At 35.2% G+C, this 22,354-nt stretch overlaps 1 protein-coding gene across 5 annotated transcripts in view; it reads right to left on the bottom strand.

Annotated features, from left to right (window-relative positions):
* The window catches only part of PHTF2 (putative homeodomain transcription factor 2), a 75,406-nt gene that overhangs the window by 8,474 nt on the left and 44,578 nt on the right, over window positions 1-22,354 (bottom strand). For 3 of the 5 annotated variants that reach the window (XM_075081462.1, XM_075081464.1, XM_075081463.1), the window contains exons 7-15: window positions 21,672-21,836; window positions 16,421-16,622; window positions 14,706-14,864; window positions 10,987-11,205; window positions 8,560-8,688; window positions 7,120-7,392; window positions 5,965-6,096; window positions 3,348-3,434; window positions 2,138-2,293 (exon numbers count right to left, since the gene is read on the bottom strand). In XM_075081462.1, coding sequence (XP_074937563.1) covers window positions 2,138-2,293; window positions 3,348-3,434; window positions 5,965-6,096; window positions 7,120-7,392; window positions 8,560-8,688; window positions 10,987-11,205; window positions 14,706-14,864; window positions 16,421-16,622; window positions 21,672-21,836 — 1,522 coding nt within the window. Of the gene's footprint in view, window positions 1-2,137; window positions 2,294-2,314; window positions 2,842-3,347; window positions 3,435-5,964; window positions 6,097-7,119; window positions 7,393-8,559; window positions 8,689-10,986; window positions 11,206-14,705; window positions 14,865-16,420; window positions 16,623-21,671; window positions 21,837-22,354 lie in introns of those variants that run through there. The other 2 variants (XM_075081466.1, XM_075081465.1) reach the window with 2 other exon arrangements.

The following is a 22,354-nucleotide window of genomic DNA, read 5'->3' as shown; positions in this document are numbered from 1 at the left end:
CCCTAGGAAGGTTCAAATCTCCTTTAACAGTTACTATGATTTCATTAATTTATGAAAAAAAACCCAAACCAACATTCAACAACAAACTTTGAATCAGGAGGGAAGTTTGAATGTGTATATGTACAGCCACCTACCACACCTATTCTGAAACTTGAAACGGGCAAGACAACAACTTTGATCAGACCATACATTGTATTTTACTCAACACGGAATGACTCAGGCACTTAATTTACAAGACTGATTAAAACCACTTTCAGAAGGACTTGAAAAATTACAGGCAAACAGCATACAGTTAAAGAAATCCCTTGATGTAAAATGATTGATCTTTTAGTTTCCCATGACTCCTAACCATGAAATTCATAAGTTGAATATTAAGCACACAGGAATGGCTGGAACTTTGCTGTCAGAAAGTAGAATTTGCAATTTCATCTTACCCGTGAAGCATTCAAATTGAATCTGGGAGTTGAGGTTTGTTTGTCCTTTTGGGTTTTTTGTTGTAGTTTCTTGTTTGTTTGTGTTAAAGCTTTATTGTCTCCTCAGTAAGCCTATAACACTAGTATACGATTTTCAAGGACACCAGTTCAGATGTGCTTTTATAGACCAAATTAGTGTTAGTCAATTGTTTAGGCTTGACCTCTCATGAAAGGCCAAAATGTCAGACTTTCATAAGTCTATCTCAAGAACACTCTAAATATGCTGTGGTATCCCGCTAGTATGTGAAACCAGTCCAAAATTAGTTTACCCAGAGTGACGCGCATCCTTTTTATTTTCTCAGAAACAATTGTGAATTCTGTTTTGGTTTTCACTTCATGAAGCTCTCAGGCTTCTTTGAGGGAAATGACTTACAGCAGGTTAAGCTGCATTCAATACAAAAGTAAGTGTCTGATGACAAAGCACTTTCTGATTTATTTGTTGTTGTTGTTTTTAAAGTTCTGGGGACATACAGAGAGTGCTTCTTTCAGTGTCCATGCTGGCTTAAAATGTTCAAACACTGACTCTCATGAAGAGCATAGCATAGAAACCTATGAAAGCAAACAGGCTTGACATTCTCTCTCTCTCTCACCTTGTTCTCGGCATTTTTTTTCCATTCCTTATTCCAAGCATTTCCCTCCATTTTCATTCCAGAAACAGATGACACAAACTTCACTGAGACATTAGGCTATTAATACTCTGAGGATCAACAGAACAATGCAAAGCTCTCTGGGCTCAGAAACTCTGAGGGGTTTCACGCTGGTGCGAAATGCAGCATTCAGGACAAGCTAAACAGGCAGTCTGTCTTCTCAGTGTAATCTTTACTAAAGACAGAATGAATTCTCATTAAGCAAAATATGTAAGCATTTATATCACCTGTCAAAAGCTTCACATCCTGGCTTTGAGAGACTCAGTTTGGAAGATTTTATTCTCCAACTTGAACACATTTCCTGTAGGAAACCTGTGAAGATTTCTCGAACTGCCTATTTACCATGTCCTGATTTTGCACCAGTGTGAAACCTCTCAGGTAAGAAGCAATCTCTTTCTGCTCAAACACTAAGTGAAGATGCTTAGCTTGGAAAACTATCAGCAGTGCCAGGCAGAGCAGAGGGGGAAGTTTGCAAGTATAAATACTGATTAGAACATTCCTGAGAAGAAAAGTAGGTAGATCCAAAGCCAAGCTTGACAGTTGACTGAAAGAAAAAGTTTCCAAGGAGTCCAGAGGAGACTATACGTAATCCACGCAACTTAGCAGTCAAAAATTTTGGATTGGAAACAGTGACCAACTTTGTAGAGGATAAGTTTGTTTTCAAATCTTGTACTCCCCCATCCAACACATTGAGAGTTCAGGCTTCTTTTTAGTGTTTAAAAGCTTTATGTTTGTGTTCTCTTAGATCTTTAATTATATCAAATGACATATACTGGTATCTCTAAGCCTGCTCACTTAGAGAAGTTAGGATATGGTCATCTTAATGTTCCACACAACTTTTAAACAAAGTCACACAGTTCCACAGAAACTGAACTTCAGGTTGTAAAGTGTTGTTTCACTACACTATAATTAACTCCCTAATCCAGGCTATTTTAATTCATCTAAAATGCATGCCTGAGACCTACCAGACGAATTACTTGTTTAGATATAAGAATATAGGTCTATACAAATTCTCACCTGCTCAGTAAGTAATATTGAGGTATTGCTGTACTTTTTACTGGTTTCAGATCCAAGAGTAACAAATCTTAAGAGAAAAAGAGTTAGTGAAATGCACCAAATTACGAGTTCCCAATTGTAGTGACAATCAAGGAAGATCTCATGCATGTGAAGCAGCTGAAAACAAAAGAGGGGGGGAAAAAATAAAAATCCAGTTCAAAGTAATAATTACACTGCAACATAAGAAAACAATTATGTATTTCCCAACTCCAAGAATAATTTCACAGTAATAAGCATATGGATTGGTTTTAGGCATAGAAGATTTTTGAATCATAATTTAAAATCACTGTGTCTAATATATGAAGTTTGAGAAAAGATATACTTTGAAAGGGTCAATCGGAATTTAGACACATCTTTTTTTCATATCCCTAAAACAACAGAAAATTAAATACATGCTAAGAAAATTTTAACCTCATGATCAAACTTGCAAAGACACTATATGGCATAAAAACCAAAATCTATTCTCAAATGTACTGAATTATATAGATGACTGAATCCAAGTAGAGTTACTGCTAATTTATATATTCATATAATATACATACATATAGTAATTTATATTATTTAGAGTTAGCTACCAGGAAAACACATTAGTGTTAACTAGGGAAGAAAGTGGCATAAGAAATACAACCAGAAAACCAGAAGCCATTCAGAAGATTCCCTGTATTCTGAAACAGAAGTTCAAGGAAAAATCTTAAGCAATAAAAGTCATCTTTAAACATAGATTTGGTTGCTAAAAGATATTCCACTAGAGGGCAGGCTAATATAGCCAACAATTTTGTTTCTCACAAAAATCATCAACCAAGGTCACTCGACTGTGTGTGCAAAAGTGTGCTTTGATGCAAATTTGTGGGGGTGGGGACGGGGACAGGGGGGACCAAACTGTGTTTCAAAATCCATGATGGAAAATGAAAGAGGACAGATTTTAAAAATAATGTCATGTTAGGAATTATGCTATCAATAAATTGCTTTAGCTCTTACAGAAAAATCTTCTAAAGTAGATAAAATGAACAATACAAAATGGAGCTTAATCTTCTGAAAAGCTGTAACAGCTGTTACTGATTTTTCACTGTGGTCTTTTAACTTAGTAGGAATCAGCATGCAAAAGGCACTCAAAATTATTTTTAAAACTATTTAAGTTGTGGATGTTTCCATACATGTAAGATTTTCTCACCTGTGCGCAACAGATAAACACAACTGAGATAGTCAGTAGGAAGGCAGATGAAACTATTACATCGACTGAGCGTTGAGGACCTCGACGCTGAAAATAAAGGATACGCATATAGGTGAGTGAAAGCCTACCCAATCAGTGTTGATACTTAGCATATCCTGTTAGATTCACACCTTGAACCTATGTTTCATCACGGCTCGCAACTCGGCAAATTTCCAAACACCATATTAGATCTTAATATCACTACATTTGAATACCCCTAAAGGCATGTGAGATTAATTCAGATGCAAGCATTTACAGAAACTATGAGAAAGGAAAACATTCGCCACTTGTTCAGTCAGCTCCTTCATGATGTGAAGTAACTTTCATTTAGGCAGCACTCCCTCACATAACAAACTCAGTACGTCACTGAGCTTTAACCCCAAGTACCAAACCAGTGCTGGCAAAAGATTTTTGGACACCAGATCGCAGGAGCATACTAATATATGATTTCACATGGTTGGTATTTTCCATTACTTGCCTTTTTTTGACACACAAAAATTGTAGCTGTAAATCACTCTCCAATTGTAATAGGTGCAATAATACAATTCTCTCCCCCCGAACACGAAGGAAAACTGGGGAACAAACATACTTGTCTTGAAAGGTGCAACCTCACTGTTTTCAGTTATTTTTTTTCTTGCTTACTGGTACAATGAAATGTTTCTACCCACTGAGCTTTTCCCTGTTTTGTGGTTTTGTTTTTTTTTTTTAATTAAAGAATTAAACATCTTGTGCTGCACTGAAACACGTACAAGTTATCATACACATTTATTTCTCAACTTTGGTCTCCAGACTTGCTACTAATTGTATAAACATGAGAAGAATGGGAGGTGTACATACGCAAGATATAACCTTGGAACTTGGAGAAAGAGATAGGAAGCTTAACAAGTAAAAAAAATTGAGTGCAAATTACTACTGCAGGCATGCATGCACTATTTCTATACTGAGCCAGTGTTTTGCCTGTGTGAGGCTTGAAATGTGTATATACCCCAGCTTGTGTCTTCACAGGTGGACGCATATACAGACAGGTAATATGCAAGTGTATTTTGGACAAATGCTAGGCCAGTACATGCCAGCAGCACCAGTGCAAGAAGGCAGCCCTGCTCCTTAGCTGCTTGCATCCATTCCTTTCTTTGTGCTAGCACAGGCATTGCAGAGCTGTCCGGTGAACCACTAAAGCAACAGATGGAGGCGAAAACTACTGTTCTTGACTGGTTGTTTTTCAGTTGGGTTGGTTTCCTATGCACCTGCCTCTGACCACTGTCTGACTGCTTTTTTCTTAGACACATAATTACACAGATGTTTCTGGTGGCACAAGAAATGATGGAATATATAGATGTGGTTGTGAGGAAAGAAGGCAAGACACTCTCTCCACAACAGCGCTACCATATGCAGTCTTTAAATCATCAAAAGTACATCTATTGTCTAAGTGATATTACCCTCCTTTCCTCCCATCCAGCAACACATTACAGACTACAAGGAAAAAATATAAGTCTCTCAAATGTAAAGTTTGAAGGAAGGGTATCTCTTTTTTACAACCTCCCTACAGATGCTTCCATAACACATGGGGTGTTGTAAATGAATCGCCCCAATTCCTCTCGAAAAAATGCATCTTTCAAATGTAAGATTGTGCATTACATTAAAAATAATTTTGCCTGCTTTCCACACTCCCCAGTCTCCACACCATAACTTCTTTATGTTTACCTACTTCTAAAAACTACTCTCAGCAGATTCCATCTAACCTTTCTTATTGCTGTCGGAAAGAAACATAAATGCAAATATGGGGATTACCACCACTAACAAGAGACTGTCGGGTGCTGTTCACCAATAAACTGGTTCTACAGAAAGAAGCCAGGGGAAAAAAAAAACTGGCTTCATCTGAGTTGAATTACCTAATGCAGAGAGAAAAATAGAAAAAAAGCGGGGGTGGGGAGGACATGGCGGGGCGGACATGACAGGACAGGGACACAACAGACAGACAAAAAGCCAACCCTGAGTTAGATAATATGGATCCTTTCACAAAGAATCATCAAAATGCTCTGGTTCGAAAAGATCATTAGAGAGTTAAGGAGATCACTCAAATATGAGCTGAACATACAATAGAGGGATTGGGATGTCTTACAGGTAATACTTGGGCATAATTTCTAGCTTCACCTGGCACGTGTACACTCACAGCACAAATATGTGCATAAACTGTCTAATTCATAAATTCCTTCTGTGTTAATGACACTAATTGTGGGGTTCTTACAATAGGGTATTGTCTGTATTATGCAACAAGTGGTTATTTTTACCCAACATATTCACCCGAGAGATTTTTCTGCTCGCATTAGTAAGACAAGACTCCAACTCTGAACACACTCATACTTACTCCACGGTAAAAACCGGACATTTTCTGTCTCACAATCTGGCTGACTGCAGACACTGCTGGCCTAGAGTCACTAAAGTGAAGTGTATAAAGCACATGTACACCAACAGGAGTAAGTGCACAGGAGGAAAAATTCAGACTAGAACACCAACCTTCCATCAACAGCATATGAGATATTTTATATTAAAGTGGTAGCAAAAACATATATTATTTTACCTTTAGATAGGACCTGAGAGAAAGCCACATTTTTATATTCTGTACTTTCTTCAAGCGGAAGTGAGGAACCTCTGATTTTCTTGCCCTTCTGGCAGATGTTAGATGACCAAAAAGTTTGGCAAAAAGTAGCCTCTGCAAAGAAAAAGAAAAACCACTTTGTTAACTGATTTTCAAGGGCACTAAAAGAAAATAGAGAAAAGGCTTCACTTAATATGTCAAAGTAATGCACAACGTATCAACGTAAATTATGTTCATATAGTGCAGAAATCACAGTGGCATGTTACTAAAAAGAGGAGATACATTAACAAGGCTTAGAAGTCTTCATATTCTAATGATAAACAAAATTTAGCTACGCTTTGAGTTCCTTCCTTCAAACTTCAGTCAACAGATACGCTGTGCTCTTAAAATTTGGGAGAAAATCAAACCTGCCAATCATTTGCATTAGGGATTGCCTGTATCACAGAAGTTCCTTCCAACAGAAATTATTATTAGAAGCAGGTTAATTCTGTTCTACTGTATGAAATCACATATTTTGGCTATAATTTGAGAAAAGTAAAAAAATTTTCCTTTTGCAGACCAGAATTATCTGTACTCTGCAGCTAGTAAGCAATATCAAAACTCCCTTAAAAGTTTACATTGCAATAACAAGCAATAAATTAACAGGTGTATTACTTCAGACAGCAGCTCTCATGGTTGCCAGCGTGGGACTGATCTACCAGCAAAGCAGGCAGGGCTCTTGGCTAGGGTCTGGACTGAACTGTTTTGAATTAAACTGAAGGTTTTGAATGAAACACACCAGTAAAACAAACTGGAAATTTATAGAGTTCTTTTATTAAAACTCCTTGGGGACAACTGAGACAAACTAAGAGCTGAATGACTGCATTGAGCAAGAAATCTGAAATAAAAGATTAAAAAGTTTTCCCTCAGAAATGCTCTCCAGGAAAAAAGATTTATCTACAGAGACTGTACAGAGACTTCAGTCCATTGCAACTGAGACATCTCCTAAACTGTAAGCCCACTGAAGTACTTGTCATCATTGACCTATGAATCACAGTGTGCTGAAGAAAACAGGTTTAAAATATCCACAATGTCAAAAAATGCAAACATTAAACCTTGATTTGCTTTGGATGAAGCCTCTTGGTTTGCTGTTCATACCTGTTTATATGTCCTCTCTGCTACACATAGCAGAAAAAAGAAAATCCACACTAGAGACACACGGACCACAAAACTTATAATGACCATTGAGAGAACCAGAATGTCTCCATTTGATCCAAATGCAGTCACACAAAGTTCAGTGGCAGAATGTGTAGCTAGTTGTTCCAGATCTTTAGCTTGGGAAAGTCGAAAGACAAATGGCATTAAACCCAAGATTAAAGATATGACGTTTCCAAAAATCTGATAACCAATTCCTGGTATATAGCTGTTCACCTAAAATCAAAACAAAACAAGGTATATTTGTAACTTTGGAATTAATTTGGAATTAAGTCGATAAATAAATCATTAATGTTACTGTCTTGCTATCACAAAGAACACCATATAACCTGATAAGTTATATCAAACCTTCAACCAAACAGCTTCACAATTTACTACTAAGAAAAAGGAAGCCCTTGAAGAGCACTTAATGCACAGGAACCAAATATGACAAGTCATTTAAAAACCCAACAATATAACATTGCAGTTAAGAGACTCCAGTGCATATTCTTATATTAAAAATTCATTCAACGCTGAATTAGCAGGATACGCCAATCAGACTGTGTTGCTTACATCCTGTATGTTGCTCCCATTTGTGTTTTGCTTTTAGGCTGTATGTTTTTTAAAGGAATCAAAATGTTCACAGCACAGACAGGATTGGACTTCTATTGTGCTGGCTATGGCTTTGTAAGTTTACTTCTACTGTGGATTGCACCCAAAACTGTATTGTCTCCGAGTCAGGTACAGATATCTGAACTAAGTTTGTGAATACATTGCTTCTTTACAAGTTGGAGATGGTAAGTATCAACTTGTCAGAATTAGTGATAGTTTTCTTAAGCTATGCCGGGATTTTATGTTCAACTCTACAAAATGCCTACGCTGACTGTATTGAAAAAGAGTACAACATAAATTAAATGCTTTTCCAACTGTTTCCTGAAGAGGAGTACTAGGAAAAAGAAGGGAAGATGTCCCACTCATCCTCTTAGATGTTTGTTTCCAAAAGAGGAAAGCTTTCTTTTCCAATCTTAACTTCAGCATCCAGATACTCAGATCTGTATATTCCTACATCAACATATTATTTATCTCCTTGATTCCGATGAACAAGAATATTCACAGCATATATCGCTTTGGAACAATAAAAGGGGTTGGCTATGTTAGTAAGCGCCTAACAATGCAAGCACATTTTATTGTCCCAACAATTAAGAGTTGGTAGCTCTTTTATCTGCTAGTACCAAGTAAATCAAAGTGATGTAAGCCATGGAACAATAATGCCAATACAGATAATTTAAAAAAAAAACCAACACCCAAAACAAAACCCAAAAACCCAAACATAAACCAAGCTTAGTTTTGGTAGCACTTAGACTCCTAAATATAATATTTGCATAAAGTAAAAAGAATACTCACTCTGTTCATTATCATACCACTGATTTCAAGCACAGACATATCTGCTTTCTTGCAGTCATTACCCTCCCATACAATTGCACTTATTTTTTCTAGTCCTGGATTCAAACTGTGGATCCAAGGCAAATGACTCTGGGGAAGAAAAGGAATATATTTTATCAGAGATAAAAATCTATTGTCATGTCAATATGCCTTTGTCAGCAATATACTGACAAAAATGCTGTAGACTGACACAAATATAGTAACATATAGTAGAAGTAAATGCTATATAAAAATATGTTAACCACATTCCTCAAAATCACCCACTTCTTTTCCAAGAAAAAGCTGTGAGTACAGAGGTCTCTCCTTCACCATACTTCATTTTTTAACAGTGTTGAGTTATTGTGGTTGAGGATTAATTGACTACTTTTTTGCTCAACCATATCAAAGGAGAGGTATGAAAAAAAAGGTCTACTTATAAGCCATCTTTAATTTTGCCACATGTTTAATGGAATATTTTATTTTTCTGATTATTATTTTTCCCCTACCATTCTGAAAAGTACTCTTCTCAGGTTAATCCCAAGGCCAACATTTTTTATTGTTTTGATTTTAATGATATTTGTGTACTTCACAATCCTTGTTATGGATAAAGGCACCCCTATGCTACCTGTATCTGGCAAGGCTCAGAGAAAGTGGCAGGAGCCTAATCAATATACGCTGCTCCAAGAGCCAAGCAATCCCAGCCTAATCTCCTGAATGTACCTATGGGCTGAGGCACCTTTACTCTAAACAGAGAGCCAAGTGACAACTGAAGGATCCAGAAAAATGTTGAGGCAACCAGTTCTGCTGCAGCCATTTCGTGACTTCCCTCAGCCCTGTCTCACTCCTCTGCCATTCAGGTGATTTAAATTGCTCTCAACGATGCCTGGCCACCTAGCACTATGTGCATCAAACTACTGGATGTGGCGGTGCTGAGGGGCAGGGGGAGGGGCATGATATTATTTTTAAAATTCATCATTAATTAAAAGTAAAGCTTTTATTTTATTACTTGCTTTATCAGTACTTATCTGAAATCTTTGTATTCTGCTAAGTACCCAGTCACCTCCCTTTTTTTTCCATTGCATGAAAAAAAATCGATTTATACTATTAAAACAATGCAAACATTAGTTGCAAGACTTTCTTAACCATCGATTTCCAAGGTCTCCCTCTAGAGGGAGTATCAACACCAGGAGCTGAAAAATTCACTATCTACAATCAAACAGAAAAACGCTCAACTGCAGAAAAACAAAGCCAATGCATGCAATGCAATTCAACTCCCTATTGTAAAGCTTCCATTTTAGTTTTTATATAGAATGTAAGCAAGAAGAACTAAAAATAAATAAAAAAAAAAGTAAAGACCGCATGCCAAATTACTATCCCTTCGCGTTGGTTTGGTTGGGTTTTTTTTTTGGGGGGTGGGGGGATGGGGGGTGGTGTGAGATTGGGGAATTTTTTTTTAAATCAACAAATACATCATTTTCAATTCTAGTTATGAGTGAACAGTCTGTCTTTTGAAATTCTTTTCCTTCGCTAGCATTAGCACCATCTCTTGCATGGCATTCCTTAGTATTGATGATGCACTACCAACGCATACAACATGCTTACCCAGAAGAATGTTTCACATTCTCTCCACCTTTTTACTTAAATAGTCCAAATTAGCAATGCAATTAACACACAATTTAAAGATAAGACTTGTACTGCAAATATAATGGGCACTGCGATATTTGAATGGATTTTATAAAGTATTAACAATGGAATCTGTCCAACATTAACCCAAGGCAGGCTGCAACTGAAGTGTTGCCCAAACACACACTAAAATTTTCAGAAATGACTGCCTATATCTTGCTACAGAATAGCATTAAAGAAGGGAAATAAAATTATTAGCTTTAAGGTAAAAAGAAAAATATTACATATTACATTTAGTATATATATAAAAATACACATGTAGCATCATATATATACATATATATAACATTAGATATTATGTATGTTATCTTTCTGTTTCTTTTTTTATATATACACAATAATAAAGATGTCTGATATGTACTCACAAAAAAAAGTAATTCCACTAGAGGAAAAAAACCAAACAACAAACAAAACAGAACCATCTACCACAGAGGAAATTTAAATCAATCAGCACTTGTTCTGATTAAGAACTAAGATTCAAACACTCAAATATTCTGCAGGCTATTTCAGTATATTTTCATATCCTCTGTATTTGACCCATGAATGACTGAGTAGCAGAAATCGAATTTTCCTTGTTTTAATCCTATCAAATCACTTTGGCTTTGTTATTTTTCTTTAATATAGAGTTCTTTCTCCCAGGCCTCCTGAGATATGATAAAGTTGGTACTACTGAACTTGTGTGCAGTGTAAAAAAAAAAAAAAATATCAGAATTGGTGGATACCAACCTGATGAAATGGGTCATCCCTGTATTCTTTCTTCACACATGGATTCACTTGAGGGCTTTCTACATCTGTCTCACTGGAACAGGAAGAGTGGCACTCTGCACAGTGTAAGAGGTCCTCCCACAGCACATCTTCAGTTTCCGATTCTGGCCTCGCACTCTCAGAATCTTGTCTGGAGCTTGAACACCGAGAACTGCAGCTAGTACCTGATTTAGGTGTATCCTGAAATTAGAACATGCATTGGAATTAATGCAGCTTTTTTGATTTTACAGTGTTTCCTGACAAAATAGTCATAAAGTTCAAATTAGTTAATTTGTGCTTATCTGGTTTTTACGATCCAATTCATTATCTTTCTCATCAGAAATAATGATATGTTTGTTGAAGGAGTATCCAAGAGGTTGCACATTTTTAGACACTGTAAAAACAAGTAACAGTCCATGGTCCCTGCTTTGTTGGGGAGGGAGTCATATAATGAAGAATCAAATTATATTAACTATTAAAATGAAATAACTATTTTAAAGATTTTTTTTTTAAAGCTCATTAATTTAGACTTTAACAGCACTTATCAAGCCTCAAACTCCAACTATGTCTCAAACTTCTGATTTTATAAGCTATAAATTAAGCCTCTTTTAAAACACTTTACAGCTTTATAATTTTAGTGAAAATGTGAGACACGAGTGAGGCTTAAAGCCATCTACACTGGACTGAAATTGTAATACAGAAATGTGACTGAGAGTGAGAAAAGCATCATTCACAAAATATTTTTAATTAATTTGACATTTGGATTTTCTGTCTCTAGTTGTTTGAGCTGAAGTACTTCAGCTACTTATTAACTTCTCCATTCAGAAAGGAATCCTTTCTCTAGAAAGGGCAAGGCCCTGGAGGAAGAATGAACAGATATTTCTAGTTATCCAAGACCTGAGGCTCTCAAACAGTCCTTCAAGCAAGCAGTGTGGACACAATTTAAGCAGTTTTAAAAGAAAGCTTAATAGGTTCCAGAATCACATTTCTAATTGTAAAAGCCTATAATAAAATCGGAATCAACTCTCAAAGTCCCTGACAAATCACATTCCCCCATCATTACTACTAACTTACTTTCTCAAAGACAGAATGAGCTTGTTTGAAGACAGTTCTGCGTCAGGTGTAGAGAGGAAAAACAAGCAAGAGTATACATAGCTAATGCTAGGTGTATGTGTAATCTATATAGTCACACCTAAAATTTAGTTATTTTCAACAAACTACTTGAGAAACAAGCATGCCTTATTTTGTTCAGATTTTACTTATATATTAGATGAAGAAAGAAAAATATTAAGTTTGGCACATTCAAATCTCCCCATGCATACACATGAAACAATCTAATGTTGTCTTAAGAACAAGAATTCAGAGCTTTAAACTCCTGTCTACAGTAGGCAGACTCTATTTCCTGCAAGACAGGTAGGTAGTCTTAAATGCAGTACTCTCCTACTCATCACCATCCTCAGGCAGATTCCGTTCCCTCCTAACAGAGAATTTTTTTCTTTCTACTAGTTTCTCTCGAGAATATACACAATATTTTACACTAAAAAAAAAAAAAACATTTCAGCAGACCTACTAGTTTAGTATGATTTGTAATGCATCACTATCTGAAAAAATGTTCTTTGTTCTTCCTGAAAATCACGTTTAATGCATTTTATGTAAGAAATTTTGTAAAGAAATATTTAGAAAAAATTTGGTCTGAACTCTTTCCCTTTCTTTTACACAATAAGAGATAATATCAATGCAGAAATAGTCTGAACTATTTCTTTTTTCTTAAAAAAGCCCTATTTATAGAAGGCAGTAACTACTGGGTACCATTGAGTCTTGAAGCTAATAAAGAAAGAACATTTAAAAAGCTTGCTCAAACAACAATTAAGTTGACAAGTAAACATGAAGATAAAAGAAAATGTAGGACAGAAGTTGAGAGTATATCCGCTGACTTCACTAATATTTTTTTTTTAAATACAAAGAAAGCTTTCACAGATTTGAAAACTATTGTTTCATTTCCTTTGTAATCGTGTGGGGGAGGCGAGTTGGTAACAACAAAGACAGGCTTCCTCTTTCATGGCATCAGTCGGGTAAGGAAACGGGGAACAAGTGTGAAATATTACTGCCAAAGCTACACACAGAGCAAATTTAGTCTCTTCAGTTTCTGAAGACGTCTGCGCAGTCTTCCCTAGCTGTGAAGCACTCTATGCAAGAGAAAATATATTTAAGCTGATAAAAAATTGACTGTACTCATGTCTTTCTGCTTCCTCTTGTCAAGCACTACCAGATGCCCAAGTATATAGCCAAGAGACATCTTCTGTAATACGAAACAAACACTTCCAAGTATCGACCTGTTCAGTTACCCTAAATCAAACATGCAAAAGGCATTAAACGCTCATATCAATTAGCCTCTGGATCTTTTTAACCAAAGCCTGTGAGAAATGAATGAAAGAATAGAAGGTTTTCTCATACTGTTTTTATGCAAAGCATCAACTTCAAAGCTTTGCAATTGTTATCAGAGAAAGCAGTTTCTGAACCCTTCTAAGGAGATGTTTCTTATAGCAAGTAGAAAGCTTACTCATGAGGCAATGCCTATTAAACCCATCTGTAAGTGGACTTTAGTTAGAGCTCAAATTACTCTTTACACTCTTTTCTCACAGTCCTCAAATAAAAATGGCAATACGGCTTTTTAAAAACATATTCTATATCTCTCTGAACTTTCATACCATTAGCAAAAAGGAGCATCATGTCTTTAAAATTATAAATAAATAACACGATAATGTATCCCTTTCTCTTTCAATGTATGAATCCTTAAAATTAAGGACTATGCTAATATGGAATCCATTAATTCCCCCCTTCTAAGCTATGATGTCATCCAGTCTTTTAACATTTCAGTATTTTTATGCATTAACAATTTTGCTGAGTTTTTATGACAATATTTTAAACAGTTGCTTCAATAAACATGAAGGAACGAAAACTCAGAGATAAGAGTCAGACTTCTCCACAAGCAGGCTAGTGAATCCAAAATACTAACTAAATGGAGAGAAACAGCAGCACTAGCATGAAAATTTGCATATTGCAAATTACTGCTGTTGCTGTAACAAATCAAGTTTCCAGAGGAGATAACTGGTGTCAAAAGACAGCAGCAGTTGGCCATACCTGATGCAAGACTCACAGATTATATTTTAGGCTCCCTACAACAAATTGAAAAATAGGATTAAGCTCAAACCAATGAAATAAAAATCTTTACCTCTTAATTCCAAATTGCTGAAAAAGAAAAAAGAAAAAAAGAAAAAAAGAAAAAAAGAAAAAAAGAAAAAAAGAAAAAAAGAAAAAAAGAAAAAAAGAAAAAAGAAAAAAAGAAAAAAAGAAAAAAGAAAAAAAGAAAAAAAGAAAAAAGAAAAAAAGAAAAAAGAAAAAAAGAAAAAAGAAAAAAGAAAAAAGAAAAAAGAAAAAAGAAAAAAGAAAAAAGAAAAAAGAAAAAAGAAAAAAGAAAAAAGAAAAAAAGAAAAAAAGAAAAAAAGAAAAAAGAAAAAAGAAAAAAGAAAAAAAGAAAAAAAGAAAAAAAGAAAAAAAGAAAAAAAGAAAAAAACCCTGTCCCCCACGAGCATGACTTCCAATTAACAGACTTCTGAAATCCAATATAGGAGAAAAAGGTTTGAGGAAAATATATCTACTCAATAACAAACCAAGAAAAGAAGCAACGGAAAAGAACATACCTCCAGAGGATAGTGTTTCTTATAATGGTGAGATTTTCTGTTTCGAAGTGTACAATCACTAGAAGTGCGTTCTACATTGCGACGGAAAGAATATCCAGTTTCAACTCCTTCCTCACTAGAAACTTCATCTGATAAATTTGTCACAGTCCTGTGAGTTTCCTAGTGCAAGAAATACAGTATTAGTGAGACAAACTCTCATACTTACTAGGCCTTGTTCTCAATTACTGAAATAAAATTTCTTTCTTCAACATTATCTCTGCTCAGTTAAATCCTATATTAATGTCTTTCCAATTGTCAAAATCAAGTGGTACAGCAGAAATTATAAAATAGAAATTTTAATATCAAAATAAACATTTCTCAGATAATGAAGGGCTAGTTTATATTATACTTAAGAACGATTCTGATGTTCGTTCTTTAAATGCAATTTTGTCTACCTACCAACCAAGAAAGGCTTAGAGGCAATATATCCAGAACTTTTGGGAAAAAACCCAAAACAACAAAAAAACACCAACACACCCACAACAACAAAAACAAACAACAAACGCTAACCAACCAAAAAAACCCCACCAAAATTGTGATAGCAGACACTGTAACATTGAGTTATCAACACATACAGTACAAAGTTAACATTTACCTCTTCTTCCAATGACAAAGTGCTACAGATTGCATGTAGACTACTCAGATCGTTAATTTAACTTCCCATTTCCCTGGTTTTAAACTAAAGTTTAAGTAGCCCAGACAGTAACAGAAAGAAAAAAAAAGGGCAGCAAATGATCACTCAGCTGTCAAAACTTTTTTTATATATTCTCGTTTATTATGAGATCACCAGATAGGACCCTGTAAAGTTTCCTTTGGAGTCTTCATTTCATCAGTGAAATGCTAAAAGGACAAAAATAGTGAAGATATTCTCCACAAATACAACTAATCCTTCCCCCCCCCCCCCCCCCCCCCACAACTCAGACATCATTCTCTCTTCCATGATGAACTCTGTTTTCTGGGATGCTTCAAGGTCAGGCCATTTCACTTTTTTAACAGCTGAATTGCATAGAGAAAGAGGGGCAGGCAGAACAGTCTGGGGTGTCTTATCTACTACCTTTTGCAGTGGCACTGAAATGTATTGATTGTCTTTGGAGGAAGAGATGAGAAGAAGGAAAGAAAAGAGGACACTATTTGAGCCTCTGCCAACTTCTATTTAATGTGCCTACTTCATTGGGAGGGAAATTATGCTTTCCTCATCTTCTACAGAGATCGTTAAAAAAAAAAAAAAAAAGAAAAGGAAGATGATTCACAGGCAAATGCTCAGAATGACCTCAACATTACAAATTGTCAGTAATCCCAAATTTCTTCCATTTTACAATAGAGACAGACCTGTGCCCAGAGTATCAAAGAGGCAGGAAAAGGTACAGTGTGTTTAGCTGGTCTGGAAAAAACCCACAGACAAAAGACAGCACCCAAATTGGTGCACTGAAATAAGAATGGCAAAGAATGTTTAGATGTCAGCAAGGACACTCCTACAAGAAAAAGGAAAGGCTACGAATATAAGGATGAACCACAAAGATGATGACAATTTTTGGTCCCAGGACCCTAAGCCTAATTTCATTTTTAAAACATTTTTAAAGATAAAGTAGATAAGAGTGCATCAAAAGCATCATAAAAATACACCTATAATTTGAAAAATTAATAATCCTGCTTTGAAAGCAAGAAAGCGCACTTACTTTGTGATGACTGTGATTGTTGAAGACATCTCTCACTGTTGCAGTGCTCCACCCTGACTCTTCTGGCTTAATCACTTCACATCGGCGTTCATGGGCCTGAATACATTCTTCACTGCTTTTACCCGTCTTTTTCCCATCAAGGGACACGTAGCCATTATCAGTCTCAGTGGATTTATCTATTGAGTTTTTTGCTTTTTTAGATCTATAGTTGAAACAAATATATGTATTAATGATTCTCTCAATTTTTTTCCCCAGTCCAAATCCTGCTTATCCCTCTCAAAACATGTTTTCATTTTACTACTAAGACGACCACAAGCTAATAATATTAACATCTGAGGCAATATTTGTAACTATTTCATCTTCTAAATAATACCCATTATCTTTTCCTAAAATTGTTACAAAATAAACTGTCAGTGTCTGAAAGAAAATTATATCATTAGCTACTGAAAGAAAAGGAAACCTATGTTTTAAAACTAAAACTCCAGAGCAACTTTGGCAATAGAAGAACCACAGCCTCAAATGTAAATGAGAAACTTCTCTATTCCATCTTAACAAAAAAAAAAAAAAGGTATGTTAAAAGTTTCTTTAAGTGTTATTCATTCAAAGCAAGTATGCCATTTCCTGAAGCTGCAAACAAGCATGCTGTTTAGTACTCTGTACACAGATTTTTTTCTTGTTGTTGTTTTAAATACATTCTGCTTATTGAAAACTCTACTAAACAGAAGGTGATTTATCCTTTTTCATATTATCTAGTAACACCTCAACAACATATTTCAATATATCTTACAAACACTAATTAAGCGTGTTTTCAAATACCAAAATAAGTTCGTGAATTACACTTTGGTATTATTCTTAAGACTATTCATACTGATTAACAGATTTTGTAATATTCTCTAGATATCAACGCCCTTAACTAGTCAATAGATGTAGCAGCAAGAATATCTAATGCCCGAAAAAGGCTTCCTCAAAGCAAACGTTTGGATGATTACGCTTCCAAATTAGAAAGCACAGTCGATGAAGGAATGAAAAGGAATAGCAGCTTGCTACCTTACAATAAAGACTATTTTAAGTCTTCACTTAAGCTTCTGTATTCTCAAAGTAAATGACATGGAAAAAAATAATCAAAAAAGCTATTAATGTCTTGGATTTATTAGATTTTGTTTGTTAGATTCACAGACCACTTGTGGGGAAAGAAAAAAAGAGTGTTATAAATCAGGTTTCCAGATTTTTTATTTTTATTATAAGTAGAACACTGGACATAGGTCATTAAACTATCAAGAATCTGTTCGATTGGTCTTGTGCCCCTGTGAGGGAATATGCACTGCCTTTAAGGAGTGAGGCATTCTGTGAGAGCTTGGATTACACAGCAGAAGATCAAATTCCTCATTAATATATACATTGAATGAATCAAGAGAATTGGGATAGTCGCCTCACATTCCTCCCAAGATAAGGTATTCCACATATACAAGGGAGACCTGAACACAAAAAAATGGCTAAGGAGAGCTGTATAAAATGGAAAAATCCAAAAAGGAACCATTCATTTGTTGGAAGGCAGACGAAATAATGAAGAGAAGAGACAATGTTACTAAGGTGTTTTATCCTCCCTTCCCATCTTTAATCTCATTCCACCATCCCTCACATCTTCCCGGCAAAAGACTAACAGCATTTGTATTTTTTTTTAAACCAAAGTAACTGCTGTTCCACTTCTCTTGTAGGAAGCTGTAGAACTCACCTACTATTCCCTGAACTATTCCCAAAAACCTGAGTCAACTTTATTTCTAAATGACTACAAAACCAAAAGAAACACTTTCTGTAGTTATTATATATTTGCATGGATTAATTTTATTATAAGCTTACAAAGATAAACACACAGCAAGATGCTTTAGCATGTGTTTTGTGGTGGAAAAAGCAGTTATTAAGCCTCCTGTTTGCACATTACCAATGTGCTAGCTCACATACAGAGTTTTAATTTTTAAGTCTACTAAGAGGATCATCTAAAACATTATTGAGGCTTTGGACAAAAAGGTCAAACTGTCAACAGTAAACATGTTAGAACTTAATTTCTGTGCCATTCCATAATGTTATTGTTCAACTAAGTTAATTAATATAAGACAAATGAAGGAAGAGAAAGCTTAGCTTATTAATTAATGGGAAAATTTGCTGTTCCCCTTCTGGAATAAAGTGAGTATCAGCCTTTCAGTGGCAACTCATTGTAAAATAATAAGTTTCAGTGAGCTCAGCTGTGAGCGCTAAGGAAGAAGCACTAATATTAAATTATCTGCAATAAGCAGAAACCCAGAGAGGCCAATTTTTAATGCATTAAAAATACTTTTGGCACTTTTTAAAAATTTTTTTAACAGTGCAAAAGGGAATGCAGTTCTCACCACATACATATATATGCACATCCAGTCAAGAGGGGCTTACTCCACAAGTTACTAAGCTGTATGAGTAGAGTAACAGGACAACCCTTCCAAGCTTGATTTGAGAAGGTTTTATACATCTCACATGAAACCTGAAAACTAATAGGAAGAAGTAGCCTCAAACAGTTGAGTAGGAAAAGAGAAAAACAGAATGTATGTATGTGTGTTTTTTTCAAATAGACCTTCACTACTCAAGTAATGTTTAAGTGCTAAAACTGCAAGACAAATACTAGTCTGATAACAACCAAGGCTCATTTTGAAAAACAGGTAACTTGTTCCTAATGTAGAAACCAAAGGGGTTTTTTTGTAAGAATCACTAAGTTTAAGTATAAGCCTCAAGCCAGAAAAGCATAAATTTGGGCTTCAGGTTAGGCTTTCATGCATTATACTGAGTTAAACGAAAAAACAACAGTAACTAACATCAACAATACTTCCCTAAGCTGAAAGAAATGTATAGTTTCCTAGAATTACTACATATATAAGATCATTAATCAACTTTTAGAATTTAGTACTAGAATTAAAAGTATTTAAGAGCAAGACAGGACAACACCATGAATAAATCCAAACTCTTAAAAAGCTTGAACATATGGCAAAAGCTACGTCAATAATTACTTTCAGTCTTACTCATATCTTAGCTAGAGAAAATACTGAGGAAGATTTTAATAAAGAAAATCTGTACATTTTCACTGTCAAGTATTCTACTCCCATTATATTCACTGGGGTTAGTCAAAAAATCCCTCTTCTTCCTGTTCATGCTGCAAAACTTTTAAAGAAGTTACAATTGTAAGGTGTCCATAATTTGAGTAAGAGAGCAAAGTCCCAAATCAGTACTATATTTTTAATAAACTACCTATTTGGATATTGCCCTTCTTTCCAATGAAACTAGTAATCAGTATTTTATAAATTGCCCTTCTGCTGAATTAAAGTTTAGAATTATATTTTATTAGTCAGACTGAGTTCTGCCATTCAAAAGAATGTTTACTGAATACACAGTTCCAGGTTGCCAACGACCTGAGCATAGGAAAATGGTCCAGGTACACAGGGTCCTGCCTTAAAGCAAAGAACATAATTTCTGAGGTTAATTTTGAAACCATGTGTTTAAAACCTATATTTAAAACTCCAGAAAATGGTATCTCAAAGCTTAACATATGTGGAAAAAGTGCTGTAAATAAACACTACTGAGACATTCTAATCTGCTTTCTAAAGAGCTTCAAAATATGTCTTAAGAAACAGGACAGATGTCACTATACAGCTTCCCTGCACTGAGATTTCATAAGACCTTCTCCAGCAAAATCACCAAGTAAAGTACTCCACGCTGCGCTCCTGCTTACTCATTCCCAGCCCCATTCTGCCATCCCACTGTGCTGACAAAACTGTTTGCATTACCATGAAAGAAATTACATGAAGAAAGTGATCTGCATGATCTCCTGGGGAAAAAAGGATATTCTTCAGTTGGACATGTTCCTGATACGGTTTGTATGGCTCCAGACATACAAACAACTTGCCTCTGCAATTGAAGTGGTAACAAATGACTAAGGGCTATTACAGCATTCTCAGTCTCTCTGTGTTCTTTATCCTTTGAAGATACTGCGTATACTAAGTAGTCATCACTGAGGCTTAATATCTATATATACACCCACACTACCTCTCATTAAATGGTTTAAACAAGTCCTTAGCAAGTCCCATACAGTCCTTCTCAACTGAAAACTCTCTGAGCCTAGTACAAGGGAAGGTAAGGAAAAAATGAATGTTCCAACACTTCTCCTCTTATTGTAGATCAGCATCTTCAATGAATGGAAAACATTCAAAAATTTACAAGATTACACTCCAAACATACCAGAAAGCAATGCCTACAGATCCAAAGAACAGCAGTGGTGTCTATTACTGTGACTTATAGTTTGTCAACTTCATCTACACAGGAAAAAGTCAAATGAACTCTCCTCTTGCAATATCTTTAAACATTTTTAAAACTTCTCCAAAGTTTCAACTAGATATTCCCAGAATGTAACATAACATAAGCTTTTCCAGTGGTTAAGAGCACATATCACAACTATGACAGATGTGTTAGTGTTGCCATATTTAAGATGCCACATGCACAACAAAATATCAGTATAATAACTTGCAGTATCCCTTTATTCAATTTCACACTATTTTATGAGCATATTTTCTCTTGTTAATAAATGTTGATATATAGCACTCAATGCTGCGTATATAGCATATCTTGAACACAGACTGCTACAGAATGTTGTTTTTTTAAAAAAAAAAACTTTGTAATTGCCCAGAGCACTGCATTAGCAGATCGATCATTTGCAAAACAGCTCTGGAATGTAACAGGGTTAGATGTATCTTCCAATCATTAGAAAATGTATCTTCAATGTTTATTTATAAACTAAACGCTGTGCCTATTTGAATCCTGAAGGCCTTTCCTTCAGAAAAAGTGTGTGAATTGATGATGGTGATAAGAGTTAAATAAGCATTCTCTCAGAGTAGTAAGCAGCTAATGTAATAAAGTAAAATTCAAGAGCCAAATTTTCTCATTGGATTAAAATTGAGAAACTGAGTTGGTTCATTCCTGATAGCCCACACAGAGTACTCCTACATCAAAATATAATTTATCTTAAAGTTAATTCAATGTCTTTTCAAAATCATTGCATCAGCATTTGCAAAAGTCAAGAAACAACACATTAGTACATGTTCAAATACTGAGATGAGTTTACTATTAAGAACAAAAACTAGATCAACAAAAGTTTAATCATTACAACAATGTTTATTTATTTAGAAAAGGGATACTGCGTTTCTGACACATATGTAAGCCTTGAATAAATACAAACCCTGATAAAAAGAAAGCAGCATGCCAGATATCTCTGAAGACAGCGCCAATACTGCAAGAGGTGCTTGTACCGTAGCTCTGCACTGTTCCCTCCTGTGTGTTATCTGTGGTACTAGAGCCATCTCCTTCCCTATGTACTTCCAAATGTGCTGCTTTCCTTAATTTCCTTCATCAGAAGAGATTAAAATTGGAAGGTAGCTTTATAAGTGCAATCTACTAGTCCTATAATGTGTTCAGCAGTTTAAGCATGCAAAAACAAGCAAGATTTCAAAATATTTTGCTAAAGCTTTATCATGTCAATTTAATAAACTCCATTTAATAAAACTAAGCATAATACTTTTCATTATCATAACACTTAAACCCAAAATACATTTCATCTCATCATCACAGGCTTAGACCTGCAAAACTCTCTACTGCAGGTTTTCCTTTTAATGGGAAATGGACAATTCACTGTAGCAAACCATACTCGGTGAAGTGCTGGAAGACTTAAGTTTCACGCTTCTGACAGCATCTCCTTTAATGTATGTTTCCCAGAGTTCATTAGTCAGCAGTGCACAGAGTTCTAAAACTAAATTTGCAGTAATATAAATACTGTCACCCCACCACTATTCAGATACAAACTGTTTTGAGGCAAAATGGAAGATTCAATGCATTAAAATTTTTAAAAAAGGAACAAATTAGTCA

The sequence above is a fragment of the Phalacrocorax aristotelis genome, chromosome 1 (genome assembly GCF_949628215.1).
Source record: "Phalacrocorax aristotelis chromosome 1, bGulAri2.1, whole genome shotgun sequence".
Lineage (NCBI taxonomy): Eukaryota > Metazoa > Chordata > Aves > Suliformes > Phalacrocoracidae > Phalacrocorax > Phalacrocorax aristotelis.
This window is presented reverse-complemented; position numbering and strand designations above follow the sequence as displayed.